Source organism: Trachemys scripta, chromosome 11 (assembly GCF_013100865.1).
Source record: "Trachemys scripta elegans isolate TJP31775 chromosome 11, CAS_Tse_1.0, whole genome shotgun sequence".
NCBI classification, from domain to species: Eukaryota; Metazoa; Chordata; order Testudines; family Emydidae; genus Trachemys; species Trachemys scripta.
The window spans coordinates 27,286,971-27,304,063 of NC_048308.1; the positions used below are offsets into that span (position 1 = coordinate 27,286,971).

At 39.8% G+C, this 17,093-nt stretch overlaps 1 protein-coding gene across 2 annotated transcripts in view; it reads left to right on the forward strand.

Annotated features, from left to right (window-relative positions):
• The window catches only part of GALNT13 (polypeptide N-acetylgalactosaminyltransferase 13), a 342,638-nt gene that overhangs the window by 307,609 nt on the left and 17,936 nt on the right, over positions 1 to 17,093 (forward strand). For both annotated transcript variants that reach the window (XM_034785889.1, XM_034785888.1), the window contains one exon: positions 5,785 to 5,919. In XM_034785889.1, coding sequence (XP_034641780.1) covers positions 5,785 to 5,919 — 135 coding nt within the window. The remainder of the gene's footprint in view (positions 1 to 5,784; positions 5,920 to 17,093) is intronic.

A 17,093-nucleotide genomic window follows, 5' to 3' on the forward strand; every position in this document is an offset into this window, starting at 1 on the left:
CATAGATAATACAAATAGCTTTTTTTCCAAAAACTACAGATTTTTTTAGCCCATTATGAGGACTTTAGTTTTACCTCCCTTGAAGAAATTCTCTTGATGAGAAAGCAGTGAGCATTAGACAGCCTTGTAGTGAGTAGCTGAGTCCATTGCTTTTCTTAGTTTTGAGAATGTAACAAAGCACATTGTGAACAATGTTCAAATATGGGTTAACGGGGGTTTATCATATTTCTTGTACCTATGTATTTCTAGTTGACGTTAAACAAGGTCTGAAGTGATTTGGACCTGGTAATCTGTAGGGCTTGGAAACCCTTCTTTGTCAGCAAATTATATATATTCTCTAAGGGTACATCTACACTACAGGGGGGAGTCGATTTAAGATACGCAAATTCAGCTACGTGAATAGCGTAGCTGAATTCAACGTATCGCAGTCGACTTACCCCGCTGTGAGGACGGCGGCAAAATCGACTTCTGCGGCTTTCTGTCGACGGCGCTTACTCCCACCTCCGCTGGTGGAGTAAGAGCGTCGATTTGGGGATCGATTGTCGCGTCCTGACGGGACGCAATAAATCGATCCCCGAGAGGTCGATTTCTACCCGCCGATTCAGGCAGGTAGTGTAGACCTAGCCTAAGTAGTTTGTACCTTTGTTGGTCATGCTGCTTGCAACCATTTCCCTGCAACAATAGCTCAACTTTCCAACTTGCTATCTGTGTTTGTATTCTATTCAATTTTAAAACCAATGAAATACCAAACTCAGATGATGATGCCACAAATATACATTATGGGAGAAATATATTGGACTTGTAGGAAGCTATAATTGAAAATGCAGTGCTGGATGTTTAGAACAATGTGGCGCTGCTGTGTTGTGTATGTTAGGTCTGGTTTTTAGAGCTTAAGGAGAGTTGGGTCTGATCTCTACTAGCATGGGAGAATTTAAAGGGAAAAACATACTCCTGTCCTGTCTGTTATTTTTTTCCCCTCATGTCTGACAGAGCAAATTATTTGTATTTCCAAATACAAGCTATTTGCATCTCGGTTCGTAGTGTAATCCTGTATCTTTCAAACTTCATATTAGCTGTTAATATAGTGCAAGTACTAAAGTTAATCCAAAATGAAGTTTTACAACAAATGCTAAGCTGGCATCAGTGTTCTTTTGGTCTTCCATAGAGTAATGCAATGTTCTCCTTTCTCCTCCTTCCCACCCCACTATCTGCTCTAAACAAAAACAGACAGAGCAGAGTGTCCCAGGAAGCAAAGGAGCAAGTCACAAGATAACTGAACTGTGTTAATGAATGGGGCAATACACAAACCTGGCTCCTTCAGTTTCCAGCTCCATTAGAAACAGTGGCAAATTCAGTGTTTATCAAATAGAAAAGATGATGTGGTGTGGTATTTTCAAGGTTCTGGGACTGATAGCCAACAAAATAAATGCATGCTAATATGTGGTGATGGCATTTTAGAAGTGAAGTGGGCTCACAGGCCCAGATCCTCAAAGATATTTAAGTGTCTAACTCTCATTAATTTTCATGATAATTAGGGACCTAATTATCTTTGAAGTTCTGGGCCATAGCTGCAAAAGAACAGTGTATCCTGTGAAACAATTCCCCAATAGCACTTGCAACTGAATGTTTTAAAAGCATCCTTTTCACGTGAAAAGGCATATTTGAACATTGGCCTGTGTTTATATGTGTTTTCAAGTGAAAATAAGACTATTAACACTTCAAAAGTGGCTTAGGGTATTTGTGTGTCAAAAGCTAACTCGCAAATAGTGGCTGGTATTTTGCAACACCTGCAGGATCCTGGAAGCTCTTAATCCACGTAAGTGGCTGAGGCATAATTAATTCCTTGTCACTGAGCCATGATTCAGTATCTCCCACTGTAATGGGTCACGAAAGAATCCAGTTGATATAATTTGGCTGCTAAACCAAAACTCAGAAAGTTGTAAATTGAAGTTCTCTATGGCAGGATGGCCCCTCAAGAACTCTGGGCAAATTCCCCTCAAGGGCAGATTCTGAAAATAAAGTCTGGGGGATGCTGCATACACTAAGGTGCATTTCTACACAGGTGATGTTAAACCAAAGTCCTTTCTACCTGACTCTAGGTGAAAGTTCAACAGTTCATGTTACTTTTCCAAATGATTAAGGGGTAATCTAGTGTCTTGGCCTGCAAAAGGAAAAACCAAAAACAACCACCCCTCCACTTCCTAATTAACTACATTATAGTATCTGGTTTCATATGGTCTATTGCTGAAGGTATAAATAAGGAGCAAATAATAGAAGATTTTTGCTTCTGTCCCTGCCACAGAATCCCTGAGCAAACCTCCAAAGTGAACCTGCAAGGGTTGGTCTACTGTCTTCCCAAAGTAAAGACAATGTGCAGTTTTCAATTCATGTGACATGCATAAACTGAAGCCTGCAGAGTTTGCACAGTCCTAGTTGAAAGGACAAATTCTCAGCCAAAATGCAGAATTTGTTTAACATGTTTATATTGTAAAGGGGGGGGGAGGAGCAAATTTTGCCTTTGATTATGCATATGTGCAAGCCATGATCTTTTGCAGGGCATAACTTGTCCTTCAGTAAATATGGTATTCATCAGTGGTTTGAGGTTGGCCAGTACACAACATACTAAGAACACTGTCTATTACATGTCTGAGTATATGAAATTTGAAAAAGAAGACAAGGTCACTGATCCGTATCACGTCTGGTCCTTCTTAGCTTTCCTCATTTCCCTTTGCCTATTCCTGAACCTGCTTCTCTCTCCTCTTTACTTAAAAACTCATTTAGTTGGCTCTTCATTCGGCTGCTTCAGTGTCCCCTTTGGCTGTTTGTTTAATACTGTGAAATTTACTACCATCTGTGTAAAATAAATTTGCCTAAATTTCAATTTCCCAAGTTTGAGCCCTATTCTCTCAGGCACTTGGTGCAGTGTGCTTAAGTGCAAAAAGTTAGTTAGATGAAATTGCCTGTCCTAGTTTTAAAATCTTCAATTGAGTCACAGCAAAGCCTCATGCTTTCCTAATATAATCTGGCCAGCTTTTTCAATCTTTCTCATACTTCATTGAAAAATGGTTACATTCTGATGTATGATGCTAGATATCTCAAGGGCAATTACAGCATTTAGGAAGTACACTTGCCTTCTCAATAGATACAGCATTTTACTAGGTGAGAGTTATCCGGGGTGTGTATACCAATTCCAACTTTTTGATTTGTATTGTATTCCTCTGGCAATGCATGACAGTATCTTGCTTAACTTTTATCCTACTTTAACACATTGGGTTTAATCCCATAGGAATTGTCCTTCAGTAACTATGAAAACATTTTTAGTAGCTATGTATTATACCTCCTTGTTTCATCAAAATTTAATATTTTTGAATATGCGTTAATCATTTGTATTGATTTCTGTTAAGTTACATTTGCCCTTTTTAAGTGAAACATTTAATGCTATATGATTTTGACTGCATTATTAAATGTTATCCAATATAATTACTAAAACATTATTTTTCTGTATAGACATCGATATAACCAAATCATTCTACAGTAACTCCTCACTTAAAGTCGTCCGGGTTAACGTTGTTTCATTGTTACATTGCTGATCAATTAGGGAACATGCTCATTTAAAGTTGTGCAATGCTCCCTTCTAACATCGTTTGGCAGCCGCCTGCTTTGTCCTCTGCTTGCAGGAAGAGCAGCCCAGTGGCGCTAGCCTGTGGGTGGGTGGAACCAGGGTGGACTGACAGCCCCCCTATCGGCTCCCCTAAGTTTCCTGTGCAGCAGCTGCCCAGCAGCAAGCAATTGCAGCTGTCCCTCCCCCCACTGCCATGTGCTGCTCCTGCCCTCTGCCTTGGAGCTGCTCCCCAAGACTCCTGCTTGCTGTGTGAGGAAGAGGAGGCTAATGTCAGGGTGTCCCCCTCCCCCCTGTTTCTGCACCCCGCTTACCCCATCTTCCATAGAGCAGGGGGGACACAGGACAGAGGGAGCTTCCAGGCAGCAGCAGCTGCGGTTGGGTCTCACCTTGCTGATCTAATTAACAAGGTAGTGTGCTTCTGACCCCACTCTTCATACTTAAAGGGGAAATGAGCATCTCGCTCTCTCTCTCTCTCTCTCTCTCTCTCTCACACACACACACACACACACACACACACACACACACACGGTGTGTATCTCCATCTCTGTCTGCCCTCTCTCCTTTCCTGCTGCCTTGTACAGTAGAGCATGAGAGTTAATTGCCTATTCATCATTTAGCAGTAAGGCATTCCCTGGAAATATCCCACCCTCTGACTCCTCCACCTCAACCAAGCTTCACAATATTCATCACTGTGTACCAGCATTAAATCGTTTGTTTAAAACTTATACTCTGTGTGTGTGTGTGTATGTGTGTGTGTATGTGTGTATATATATATATATGTATATGTATATGTATGTGTGTGTGTATATAATGTGTGTGTGTCTGAAAAAAAATTCCCTGGAACCTAACCCCTCCTTTACATTAATTCTTATGGGAAAATAGGATTCGCTTAACATCGTTTCACTTAAAGTCACATTTTTCAGGAACATAACTACAACGTTAAGTGAGGAGTTACTGTACTACTCAATGTGGTATTCACAATATTTTGCTTGAAACAGCAGTACATCAAAGCACGCTACAGAACTCCTGCATATGATAACAGGGTCTGCCTGGCCAGTTAGTGCACAGCAGGCTAGAGCACCGTAGATTCACACCCCGGCCTGTCATGCACTAAGTCAGCATGTACACAATCCCTTAGAGGTGCAGCAACAGAATCTCACCCCATATCTTAACTATTGAAGTGAACTGCTTGAGATCATTACTTGTGTATTAAAATGTGACTGTGAAAATAATTAGGGTAAATGTTGCCAGTATAGGCACGGTTTGTTTTACATATTTGCTCAGGCACAAGAGTTAATAATCATAAAGTCAAAACATTGAGCCTTTTGTTTGTTCCTACCTGAAGATGTCCACAGTTAAATGAGCAAAAAAGTAGAGATACGCTGTGTAAGACTTCATATAGTAAAGGTTTTATTCAGTTACTGCTTCTACTGTTTTATTATGATCTAAAAAGTTGTATATATTGATTTCGCTATCATTTATTCAAGATGTTGTAAAACAGCACTTCCTCTAATGCAGGTACTGAAAACCTAGCTTGAAATAGTTTTGTTGATGGTGACCCATTGTTTTCCTGTTCTTCAACCATAATTTTATCAAATTACCCCCATATTCCTTATTCCAAGATATAGCCCTCTACACCATACATGATAATCCTTGGTACAGGAAATTGGGAAGTTGAGTGTTTTGGCTAAGAACACCCTGATTCTTCAAATGATAGGGTCAATATCTAAACCGTGTTTTTTAAAAAAAAAACCATCCTGTGAAATGCTTTCTGAAATATCCATATATAGGATGATGTATTATTACTTTGTCCTTTTGTAGTATTCTCAAAGTAAAGACTTTAAAGACTTACAAACTTGTTTAACTGTACCCACTGAATTGTCCCTTTTGATTTAAAATGTGTAAAATTAAGCATATGTGAAAGTCTCTGCTGGATAAGGGTTTTATACTCATTTTCTGTTATAAAACATTCATTTAAAGTCATACTGTGAAGCTTATGTAAACTTCTGTGAAACACAGTACAACATTTTTCTCAATGTAGAAGAAGGAACTGCTGGCAGGTCACTAACTTAAATCAAAATGAGGGATGTTACAAGTCAGTAATCATTTAAATAGGTATGTGTCTTTAATCCCCTATAACTTTAATCATTTTATGTTTTCAGGTATTTTCTTTTACTGCTGATAAAGAGATCCGCACAGATGATTTATGCTTGGATGTTTCTAGACTCAATGGCCCTGTGATCATGTTGAAGTGCCATCATATGAGAGGAAATCAGCTCTGGGAATATGATGCTGAGGTATATAATTATTTAATAATTAGAGCAGAAAAATACAGGTCCAATGTTTCATATCCATTGTTACTCATTTTAATTTCAGTTGGATTGTTTGACGCAGGGATGCAATAAGTATATTTTTGTCAGTTGTTTGTGACAGAAGATAATTTGTGAGTGTGATAGCTGGCGGTGGAGGACTTTACTTTATCAGACTTGTATCGTGATGTGATGGTGTCCTGCCAGGTCAGGGATGCAAAGTGCTAAAGGAATACAGCTGGTTGAAAAGTTTTCAGTTTTCAATTTTTCATCCCAAACCACACAAAAATAAAAATAAGATGAAAATTGACTTTAATTTCTCTATGGTTAATAGAACACGATGCAATTTTTTGATTTTTCAAAAAATTTCATTGAAATGTTAAATATTTCAAAACACAGTAAAATTTTGAAAATTTTACAGGTTTTTCTACTAGCTCGTAAATGGAAAATGCTGGGATATGAATTTTAATGACAGAAACACTGTGATATGCAGGTTTCTCTACAAGACTCTGATCTTGAACAAAATGACACCTTTAACTTTACACACTGTGAGCAGTCCCATTGTAGGCAACAGATTGAGAGATTCTGAGCATCTTCAATTCATATTGAAGTCAGCTGGAGTTGAACAGGTGCTGAATGTCTCACAGGATCAGACCCATAATATGGATGAAACACTTTGAAGGGCTCAGTTCTGCGAAGTCCTGAGCACCGTCAAACCAGTGGGAGCTGAGGAAGCTCTATATCTTGCACAATCAGGTCCTTAGTGTTAATTTTTTCCAGCGTAGTCTGTTTGGTATACCTTTTGTAAATGTCGGCTGCTTGTTGTAAGAGTTAATCTAACACTCATCTGTGTAATTTAAGGGACTGCAAATTGTAAATGGTCATTTATATTTGGATCAGTTGCTCTGTTAAGCAATAGATTTACACAGCACTTCAAGCAATTTACAGTTTCCAATGTCATCTCATTCCCAAAACTGTTAAGCTCTGAGTTTTTATTCCATATTTCAAGAATGCTTTAACTCTCATGTAGCAGAAGATATGCAATACAATAAAGTTTTATAGCTAGATTCTGCTATTAGTTACACCAGTATATAGAGAACTGCATCAATAGAGTAACTGAGATTAGAAAATGTCTTAGATTTTACTAAAAATCTAAAGTCTCATCTCTGAAATTGTTATAAATTATATGCAAGATATAGTGCATAGACTTGTAAAACTGAAGTGAAAATTGGTAAAGTTTATTGCTCTGAAACGAATGCAAAAATTCTGAACTATTCTAAGTATAAACTTATTAAATCTTTCACAGCAAGCTAGAAGTGCCTGTGTTTAACAATTTCCTTGCTAAAACTCCAATCGTACCCAGAACTCTTCTGTGATCATATTGCTCCCCCACATCTGCGGTGCTCTACTTGCAATATTTAACACCTTCCCAGAGCGTGGGACATGTCCTCTTTGGGGGAGTGTGAAGCACTAGCTGTGGGGAAGCAAAATTAAGATGACTAGATCTTTAAAACATTGTGAGGCTGTAGTGGAGCGAGACTCGCTTGGTTTCATTTCCCTGAAGGGGGAGCTCAGCTCTCAAAAGTTTGGTGACTCAGGGACAGTTTGTGATGCTGTTTTTATTTCAATACAAAATAGAGTAAATTGGGTTGGATCTCAGTGTTAATCTATTACTGAATAGTTCCTGTCTTTTAACAAAACAGCAAATAGAGCTGGTTAATAAAAAGAAATTGATTGAAATTTGTTTCGAAATTTTGTTTTGTTTTGAAATTGGCGTGAACCAGAGCATAGATGGTCAAGCCTAGTGGTTCAGAGTCAGGGACCAAGAGTCCGAACCAAGCGTCCGAGTCCCATCCAAGGGAGTAGGGCAGGAGCAGGCCTGCAAGAAAGTGGGAAACAAGGCAGTCACAGAAGCAATCACTGTTGCAGACCTAACCGTTGAGCAGCCACTTGCCTAGTGCTGCTGCTGGGCTTAAGAGCCGTCCTGGTGATGCCCCTCCAGCCAATCGGAGAGTCTGGCTGATCAGAATGTTCAGCGGCATGTGCCAGGCTCAGCAGCAGGCCCTGATTCATGATAGAAATATTATCAAATTCAGAAAGTGTTGATCGGTTTTATAATTAGTCAAAAAATGAAGGGGCTCATGAAAACTTCATTAACAGTTCTCCCTTTCTTTTTCAATTGTGAAATGTTGCAATTTGACAAATTGTGACCAACTCTAAGTCCTGCAGAACACTGAGTCTGTGTGGAGCCCCATTGAAGTAAATGAGGCTTCACACTATGGTTGCCATCTTTCAAATGCAAAATAACTGGCATCCTCCCTCGACAAGGCAAGCCCACTACAACCCCAACCACAGGGCAGCTCTGCAACCCCGAGCCCTCCCCTCCCCTCCCCTCTCCTCCTTGAGCAGACACTTATAGTATCTATACAGAAACACACACCGATAAAATTGATAACATCATTTTCTTACCTTGGTCGTGTTTCTCCAAGCTGGTTTATGTCTGTCACAGAGATTATTTTTTCCCCAAACTGTATTGTTCTGTGTTTTAATTATATACCTGAATGTGAATGTTTTGGAACTGTATACGTAAAGAAAATCCAATGAATCTATTTCTTGAATTTGTATTTGCTGTTCGCTTTTTCTATTTCCAGCAGTTTATTTTTAATGGCAACATCTTAGCATCTTTAGGTGGACACAGAAACTTTTAACAATTTATCCAGGTTAAAAAAAAGGCAGATTAAATTATTTTTCAGGCAAATCCATAAAAAAACAGCCAAGTGCTAAGCCTACTTCACACAGATCTAGAGGTCTGCCTGTGCAGAGAATCTTGGAGGATCAGTGCGCAAGTTTACTAAAGATCTTTCCAGGGGGAGGTTCTTAAAAAAGTAATAGCAAATTTCAGTTTTGCAGAGTGAAATTCGCCAGAAAGTGTGCATTTAATTTTCTTCTACAAAAAAAATTTCTAATCCATGACCATAGAAGGCAGCATGCAAAGACTATATAGGCCGTCCAATGCATACAATTAAAGCAATAACAAGAAAAATTACTATAGAACAGATCTTGGCTGAGGTCTAACTTACATAGGCTTTTGATGTCATAAATATACTCGATAGTATAACAACAGAAAGTAAACCCGCTATCCCCTCATTAGGAGGGAATCATTTTATTCATATAAGCAAGATTTAAAGATCTCTAATCAGATAACTATTTAGCTACATTTTGGAGGATGTTCACGCACTGAGGTGACATGGATAATATCTGAGACCCAAGATGTGATGACCCAAAGTAACTCCACCTTAGTTATATTAATTGATATATCCAAGTGGATGATGATTTCCTTTACAGCTATTTATAAATGGGTAACAGACTCAAGAGAGCAGCCTGGTGCTAGCTTGTGGCCTCAGTGTTTAAGTGCTTTATGGTGATTCTTGTCCTAAATGCCCTAGGAGGACGGGCATAAAAGCACTGTAGACATAGTATGCTCAGCCTCATGTTGTTCTGCAATGATTCCCCCTGGATGATGCTTTTATTATCTTTGCTAGGTTTTGGTTAGAGCTATGTCCCGCTGTCTTCCACTTAGTATCAGGGCCCCTTTTTGACTATATTCAGTGCAGCCTGCAGGAGAGGAGGAGTGTAGGGATATACTAGATGTTCACTCCTTCACTGACAAAAGAGAATTATTAGCAAGGGGAAAAACAGAATAAGATGCTAGACAAGCCATCATGGTTAGGCCCACCAATTAAAGGTTTGTGCTGTGCTGATGCTCTTTCATCATTGATGCTGATTTTATCAGGTCTGGCCAGTGTTGTCATTCTTATAGCAAGCACTTTGTATCAGTATTATTCAAATCACAGCAGTATTAACCCGTGTCCACTGATGTGCATGGTTCTTAGTTTTAAAGTACAGTGACATTAATCACTTTACTTTAAATGTCAGTTTTTCAGACTTTTGGATTGAGGTATTTCAGGCCTATCTGAGACACAACTCAAATGGTAAAACAGACTTTCTGTCATTAACTTTAATTGTGTTATTTTTAAAAAGGAGATCTCTGTCCATTAATGAATCTGAAGCTAGGAAGAGCAAAACCTCTGGGGAATTTTCTGATATAACTTCCTGATGCTCACAGTGACCTATTTTATCATTTTATGTGTTTTCTTTTTCATGTACATAAGCAGTCAGACCTAGTTAATCCAAGCCAACTGGTGTATTGAAAAAATGTGTTTGCAATCTGTGCATATATTTTAACTCCAACCAGGCTGGATCTTTAGTGGATTCTTGAAGGCAATTTAAATTATCCAAGGCCAGAGGCTAACAAATTAATGTGTATTAATTGGATCCAAACTTCAGGTCCTTTATATGGTTGTGCAAGGTCCTAAACCTGCTCGCTGCTGGGTGTGTGCTGCGTGTAACCAAGTCTGAAGCAGCAGAGAATGTGTGCCAGGGGACTCTGGACTCTTGTGCATGCTATGCAATAAATAGAAGCACTCTAGAAAGGGGAATGAGGGTGAAGCCAGTAGGCCAGCATGCATCTCAGATCCAGATAAGTACCAATTTGATGTAAAAGAATAAGATTGGACCATATCCCCTATTTAGTAGCCAGGCATTTGTGTATTTCCTGGAACTTACTTTTAGTATGTTCTCATTCTCAGAATTTCTCATTCATATCTGAACAACATCGATTGAGAGCGTATTACCCATATTATAAAATCTTGACCCGATTGAAGTCAATGGCAAAACTCCCATTGATTTCGGTGAGGTACCCATAGTGCCTAGCATTCATATTGATAATCCAGTGTGCCACGGAAGTTTCTAAATCTATCCTCCGTCACCTCACTTCTCTTTTGTAAATAGATTTTATTTCAGAGAAAATATTTTATTCCCCAAATCAAACTCAGAGAGGCATTTTTTGCTAATAAATATGGAAACTCCCCTCCCAAATACTTTGGCCTAAAATAAGCTTCCACAAAGACAATGGCTCCAATCCTGATCATCCTACTAGTATATGAATAACCAGCAGTAGCTGATTGAATAGGTTACTGAGTGATACATTTCTGCAGATCTGAGATCAGAATCTGGTTCTTAATCTGATTAGCTAGAGTCAAGGGAGCATTGCCTGTGACTTTCTTCTCAGCTTTAACAAGTGCCAAATTGGATTTTTTTTTGGAGTAAGGCTAGAAAAATATTGGATTTATAACACCCTATACAATTCTTTGGAATACTATTTTGATTCTATTAATGATATATAAATAAATTTTCTAGCTCATTCTCTATCTATAACTTTCATGCTACAGAAAATGCCATTAATTGCTTTTAAAAATGCTCTCTTTTTCTTTTAAAAGGATTTAACATAAAAGGTCCATAATGGAAGAATTTATAAACTACTTATAAAAACAAAATCAACCATTAGATGGCGCTAATAAAAAAGAAATATTCACCATGCTTCATGATCAGTTTTATATGAGAACTCTGTGAAAACTGCTTTGTTTTGCCATCTGTTTTTACATGTAAAACACAATCAGTTACATTAAATAGAGAAATATAATTTTTAATATAATTTGTTTCATGGACTCTATTTTATAGAAGACATTGCAATATCTGTCCGGTTATGCGATTCTTTGCAATTCTGGACGTAGTTTTCTTCTCAATCTCCTCTATGCCTTATGGGAGCAGGTTTTGCTACATTTTAAATTGAATAGTCTCTCCCCAGTCTAGATATCTGTGGGCAGGATTGGGCTCCCTAGTACTACATGTTGTATTCCATGTGTTTGTTAAAGAAATATTATTAAGCAATAGTGCATGATTTTGTGCTACAAGCTGGAAAAAGGCAACTATGGTGGGCATTATGTCCTGAGTCAAAGGTCTATTATTTCATGAATATTGGGAGTTATGTTTCTATCATCATATGGTGGGTACTTTAATGCTTTGAGAAACTTCCTTACTACACATTTTCCAAATCCCAATATTAGAATATTGGATAAAAACTGTAGCCAAAAATCTACATGTATGGCTGTCTGCAGTATCTATTATTTGTTTGTGTGTAATGCTATAAGAAAAGGGTATGGCCTTTTAGGCTTAACATATAAATCGTTGAGGATAAATTGCTATCTAAACATAGCTCGGTGGAGAACATACGTCTCTCTGTCTCCTGTAGAACATCAATAAAATACTTCAGGGAAGTATTACATATTAGGCCCCAATTCTTGGATGTACGTGTACTGTGTGTGATTAGGAGCCTTTCAGACCCAGCTCAAGAGTTTGACTGCTTGCTAAAGAAGCATAACTGTCAGCTACAACTTCGCGCATCTGCACCATTTTATCCACAGATGGCTGAGAAACTGTCTTAGTCTGCATGTGCAGAAACTTTTTTTCATTCAACTCTTCCTCTTCCCCTTCCTCTCTGGGGCACAGTTTCCACATTTTGGGGGGAACATTGTAAATCACTGTTCTAATTCTTCATTTTTTTCTCAATGTAACCTTACCCCAATAAAATGCCTTGTGGGTAACTGTCAACTTGCTGTCTGGTTTTCTCTCTCTATTTTTCTTTCTGCATGTTGGTATTCAGCAGCTCCAGAATGTGACTGCAAGACATCCCTCAGAGAGAAGCACAATCAATTTTTGCAAGGTCTTAGACTAAAGGCAAACATGCTTTGATGTCAGCTTCTGGGCAGAGTGTTTCATACCTAGAGTGGGCAGCCTCCTAGTCCTTGAAGATGATGTAAAAGGTGTTGAAGAAGCCTTAAAAGGTTGGAGAGTTGAACAATATTCCCAGACAGGGAATATCGGAGTTGCCCATTTTTGTGTTGGTCTCACTCAGTAAGATCATATAGCTATTATATTCTGTTATAGGTCTTTGATAAATACTTTGAAATGATTGGCCAACCCACATGCTGGAGCCAAGAGGCTGAGCCAAGTCTTGTGAGACACTGGAGTTTCATCATGAACTCCTCTGGTGCTCAACACCTTGTACCCAGCAGATCATCTACTGAAGAACAGATCAAAAGCCTGCAGCAATGATTATATGCCTTGGATGCTTCTATCAAACTTCTTGAAACCTCAACTCACCATAACCTACCACTAGGTCAGACTTTCTCATCCAGAATACTGCTAAATTGTACTAGTAAATCAATATTGCTACGCCTCGTCCCCCCGTAGACCAATGATGAGTGGGTTGTAGTACTCGGCTGCCCACTGCTCTTTTCCATGGTGGTGAAGAGAAGCCTTCTCCTAGGGCACAGGGCCGCTCCAGAGTCGTCTTGGGTTGTTGCTGCACCCATGCTGCTTCAGTAGCCTTTGCTGTCCCATGTAACAGTGGATCTTCCCCTCAGTCTCCCTGTCTGTGCAAAGAGGTCCTAAGGAGAGGTGAGCTCTATGCCATGCAAGCACCACACATCACTCCTGGAATCCTACCCTTCCCCCTCCCCCAGCAGACCAGTGCAAATTTAGCTACAATGGGCATCTCCATGTCTGTGGGAAGATTTACACTTATAATCAGTCATTCACAGAATGGGAGACAGAGTTTGGCACTGTGGATTCTCTATCTGCCTGTGTCTAAATCCCAGTTTTTGGCACCATCAACACTAAACCACTGCTTAGCTCATTAAAATGACTTCTCTAAAGCCCACAATGTCTGAATCGGGTTTCTCAAACTGGGGGTCAGGACCCTTCAGGGGGTTGCAAGGTTATTACCTGGGGGAGGTCGTGAGCTGTCAGCCTCCACCCCAAACCCCATTTTGCAGCCAGCATTTATAATGGTGTTAAATCTATAAAAAAGTGTTTTTAATTTATAAGGGGGGTTGCACTCAGAGGCTTGCTATGTGAAAGGGATCACCAGTACAAAAGTTTGAGAACCACTGGTCTAAATCATCCACCTCCCTAAATCACTCTGCAGCTTTACCTGAGTTTGAAGGCAGGTGAGAAGGAAGGAATGAGGTTCACCAAGTGACTGTTACCTGACAGTGCTGGAGGATTCCTCTGATTCCCATCAAAAGCCTTACATTGGCCTCTCTGAAGATAAAGCTCCTGATTCACTCCTAGAAGATCTGTTTTTCATTTCTGGTACAGAAGGACTTTTTAAGTTAGAGACTGACAAAGACTCCAGAGCAGAAATCGCACTGCTCCTTGAGGTCATGGCCCTTTCAAATCCATTGGTTGCATTCACTTAACAGATTATAGATGGCTAGTTAGTGGCTGTGGTTGTGGTGGTTAAAGCCCAACCTGCTGGAATCAAGAGTTGGCATGAGAATCTCAGATTTTGTTTTTTTTCAAAAGTAAGTTTCTAGCCATTATGGATGCCAAGAAAAGCATGAAATTGTGAAGTGAGGGCACCCTAAAGATTCAGAAATAAAAAGAACCTATACATCTCATGGTTTTTATGGCACTCATGGTTTTTTGCATCCTGACTCATGATTTTTGAGTGTTTGAGGTTGACTACACTGCTTGGGGTTGACTATACTGGAAGAAAGGGGAAGCTGATAGTAATGAATATAAATCAGAAGTTAGGAATTGTAGAAAATTGATAATGGAGAAAGCTGTAGGAAGCAGAGCCAAGGGCAATAAGAGAGTGTTTTTTAAAAATATATTGGGAACAAAAAGAATCAGGACAATGATATTGGTCCATTACTAGATGGAAATGGTAGAATTATCCACAATAATGTAGAAGAGGCATTATTTTTCACATCATAATTGAGAGGCAAAGATTTAAATTAGCTCGAAACAGACTACTCTGCCCAAAATTAAAAATGAGAGAATAGCTTGAGTGGGTGCTTGAATCACTGTTAAATACACTGTTAAACATTTTTAATTTAGCTCCAGAGACAATTAGTTTTTGGGATTATAGCATTACAATAAGTTACAGAGAAATTGCTTTTCTTACATGTGTCAATATCATCTCTTGATATTTTGAAATACAGCTCCGCAGCACTTCTAATTGTTTCATCCCTTCAGTTCTACTACTGTCATATGTATTGCCTCTCCTTAGTAAGACCACTTTACACTGAGTGTACATGAAAAAGTGGAGCGAGGTGACAATCAAAGACACCCCACACAGTGTGACACAATAGACAGTTTTTGCTTAAGAGAGACAGAGGACAAGGCATAGCATGGGTGTTGCAGGTCAGGTGTGAGGTGCATTGGCCAAGCTGTATGAGCTATCTTGTACAACACTGACCGTCACTTCAGCACTACGAGACCATCACTTTCATGAGCCCTAAATTCACTCCCAAACTCTTTAAAGTGCATAAGGTGACATGAACTAAAGATAGGAGGTGTTAGCTCCTAAAGGGATTAAAGTAGAATTTTGCTTAAAAAGCCCTGATTGGGAAAGGCACTGAGCACCTGCAACTCCCATTGAAGTCAGCAGGACACATATTGAAGTCCTGTTTTAGTCCTTACTCAGTAACCTTCCCTGCTCACTTGTGCCTGAGTAAGAAGTGAGCAGGAGTCAGGACTTCAGGCTCTGGCAAGGTTTGAGCCATGGTACTCAGCATCTATCACAGTGATGACCAGCCTGTGTTTAGGGGCCTCTCGTTGCCCTCAAGGTTTTAAATTGTCACCCCGAGGGCAACCGTGTTAACAAGGAAATGTGAATTTGATTATATGAACTGAAAATGTGTTCCCTTAGCCCCACACTGTGGCTGTTAGTCGGAAGTGTTTGAATCAGCCCCATTCCTCTGGGAAGTAATAGTGGGCACCATCTTCAGGGTGCAGCTCCAGGGACAGCTTTGGTGTTAGCTGTAAGTGTCATGAGCTGTGGTCCCTATCGCAGCCCCTTAGCAGTTCTCTTACTGGTCCTCTCTTGTGCTGTAGAAGAGGGAAGAGAGATTAGCTCTATTGCTGCCCTACCTGCTGGGCTGCGGGAACCCCAGGAAGAGCAGATAGAAGCTGGACTGACTGCCTGATCCTAGGGGACTACATAGTGAACAGTGGCTGCCCTCTCCCACATATATACCCAGGGAAACCCAGAAGAGGGGAAAAGGAAGAGAAGCTGAGACTAATAACAAATTATGGCTCCCTATTTCTCTACCCAAGCCCAAGTTAGAGAAGTTTATGGGAAGCTGGAGACAGACCCATAAAAACCATACACCATCTGCACCTGAGTAGTGCAAAGGAAGCACAACAGGGTTGAGAATCTTTTTTTAAAGTACTGATTGTGGCCCCTTGACCTTTCCAAAATAATGTTTGGCCCTAGGGCTGAAAAGGTTGGACACTACTGACCTCTCGGATTGGGGCGGACAAAGCAGGAATTAATTTGATATATTTATTTATAAAATACTTTCTTCTTTGAGTGCTGGTCCTCATCTGTGTTCCACTTTGGGTGTACAGATGCACTCCATGTGTCTGGAGTCAGATAATTTTTGAAAGCAGTATCCGTTGGTCCATGCATGCTCCCTCACTCTCCTTGTGCCTCCAAACCAAGGGATAAAGAGTGGACAGGACAGATCATGTCTCTTCACTTCCTTCTTACCAATCATGTCCTGGATTGGAACCTCCAGTGTTCAGATCTTCATGTTCCTTACTAGTAGAAGAAAAGATTTAACCAGGAAATGCTATTTGACCAAATGGAAGCATTTTTCCATCTGGATGCAACAAAAACTTGTATCCTTAGAGTCAGCAGATATCAGCATCTTATTTTAGACTATCTTCTATGCATCAGAATGACTGATGTCTCCATCAGCTCTTTACAGGTTCACCTGGCAGCAGTCAGTGCATACCACCCATCTTCTTGTGAATATTCTATTTTCGCTCAGCCCCTAAGTATTAGATTCTGGAGAGGACTAATCAGTTCTTTTCCACCAGTAAGGTTTCATGGCTTGTGGCTGTCACTTCAGCCAGAGGGGTAGGTGAGCTCAGAGCACTGATGGCAGATCCACCTTGCACCATATTCTATAAAGCCAAAGTCTCATTACATTTACATCCTGAGTTCACGCACAAAGTTGTTTTGGACTTTCAGCTGAACCAGTCAATCCACTTACCTGTGTTTGTTTTTTTTTCTTTTCTGAAACCACATGCATCTGAAGAAGAAAGGAGACTTTATTACCTCAACGTGCGATGACTCTTAGCTTGTCATCTGGAAAGGACAAAGCTAATCAGAAAGTCATTCAGTCTGTAGCTGAATGAGTCCAAGATCAAGCTACATCCCCTCAGAGGATTTCTAAATGGATCTT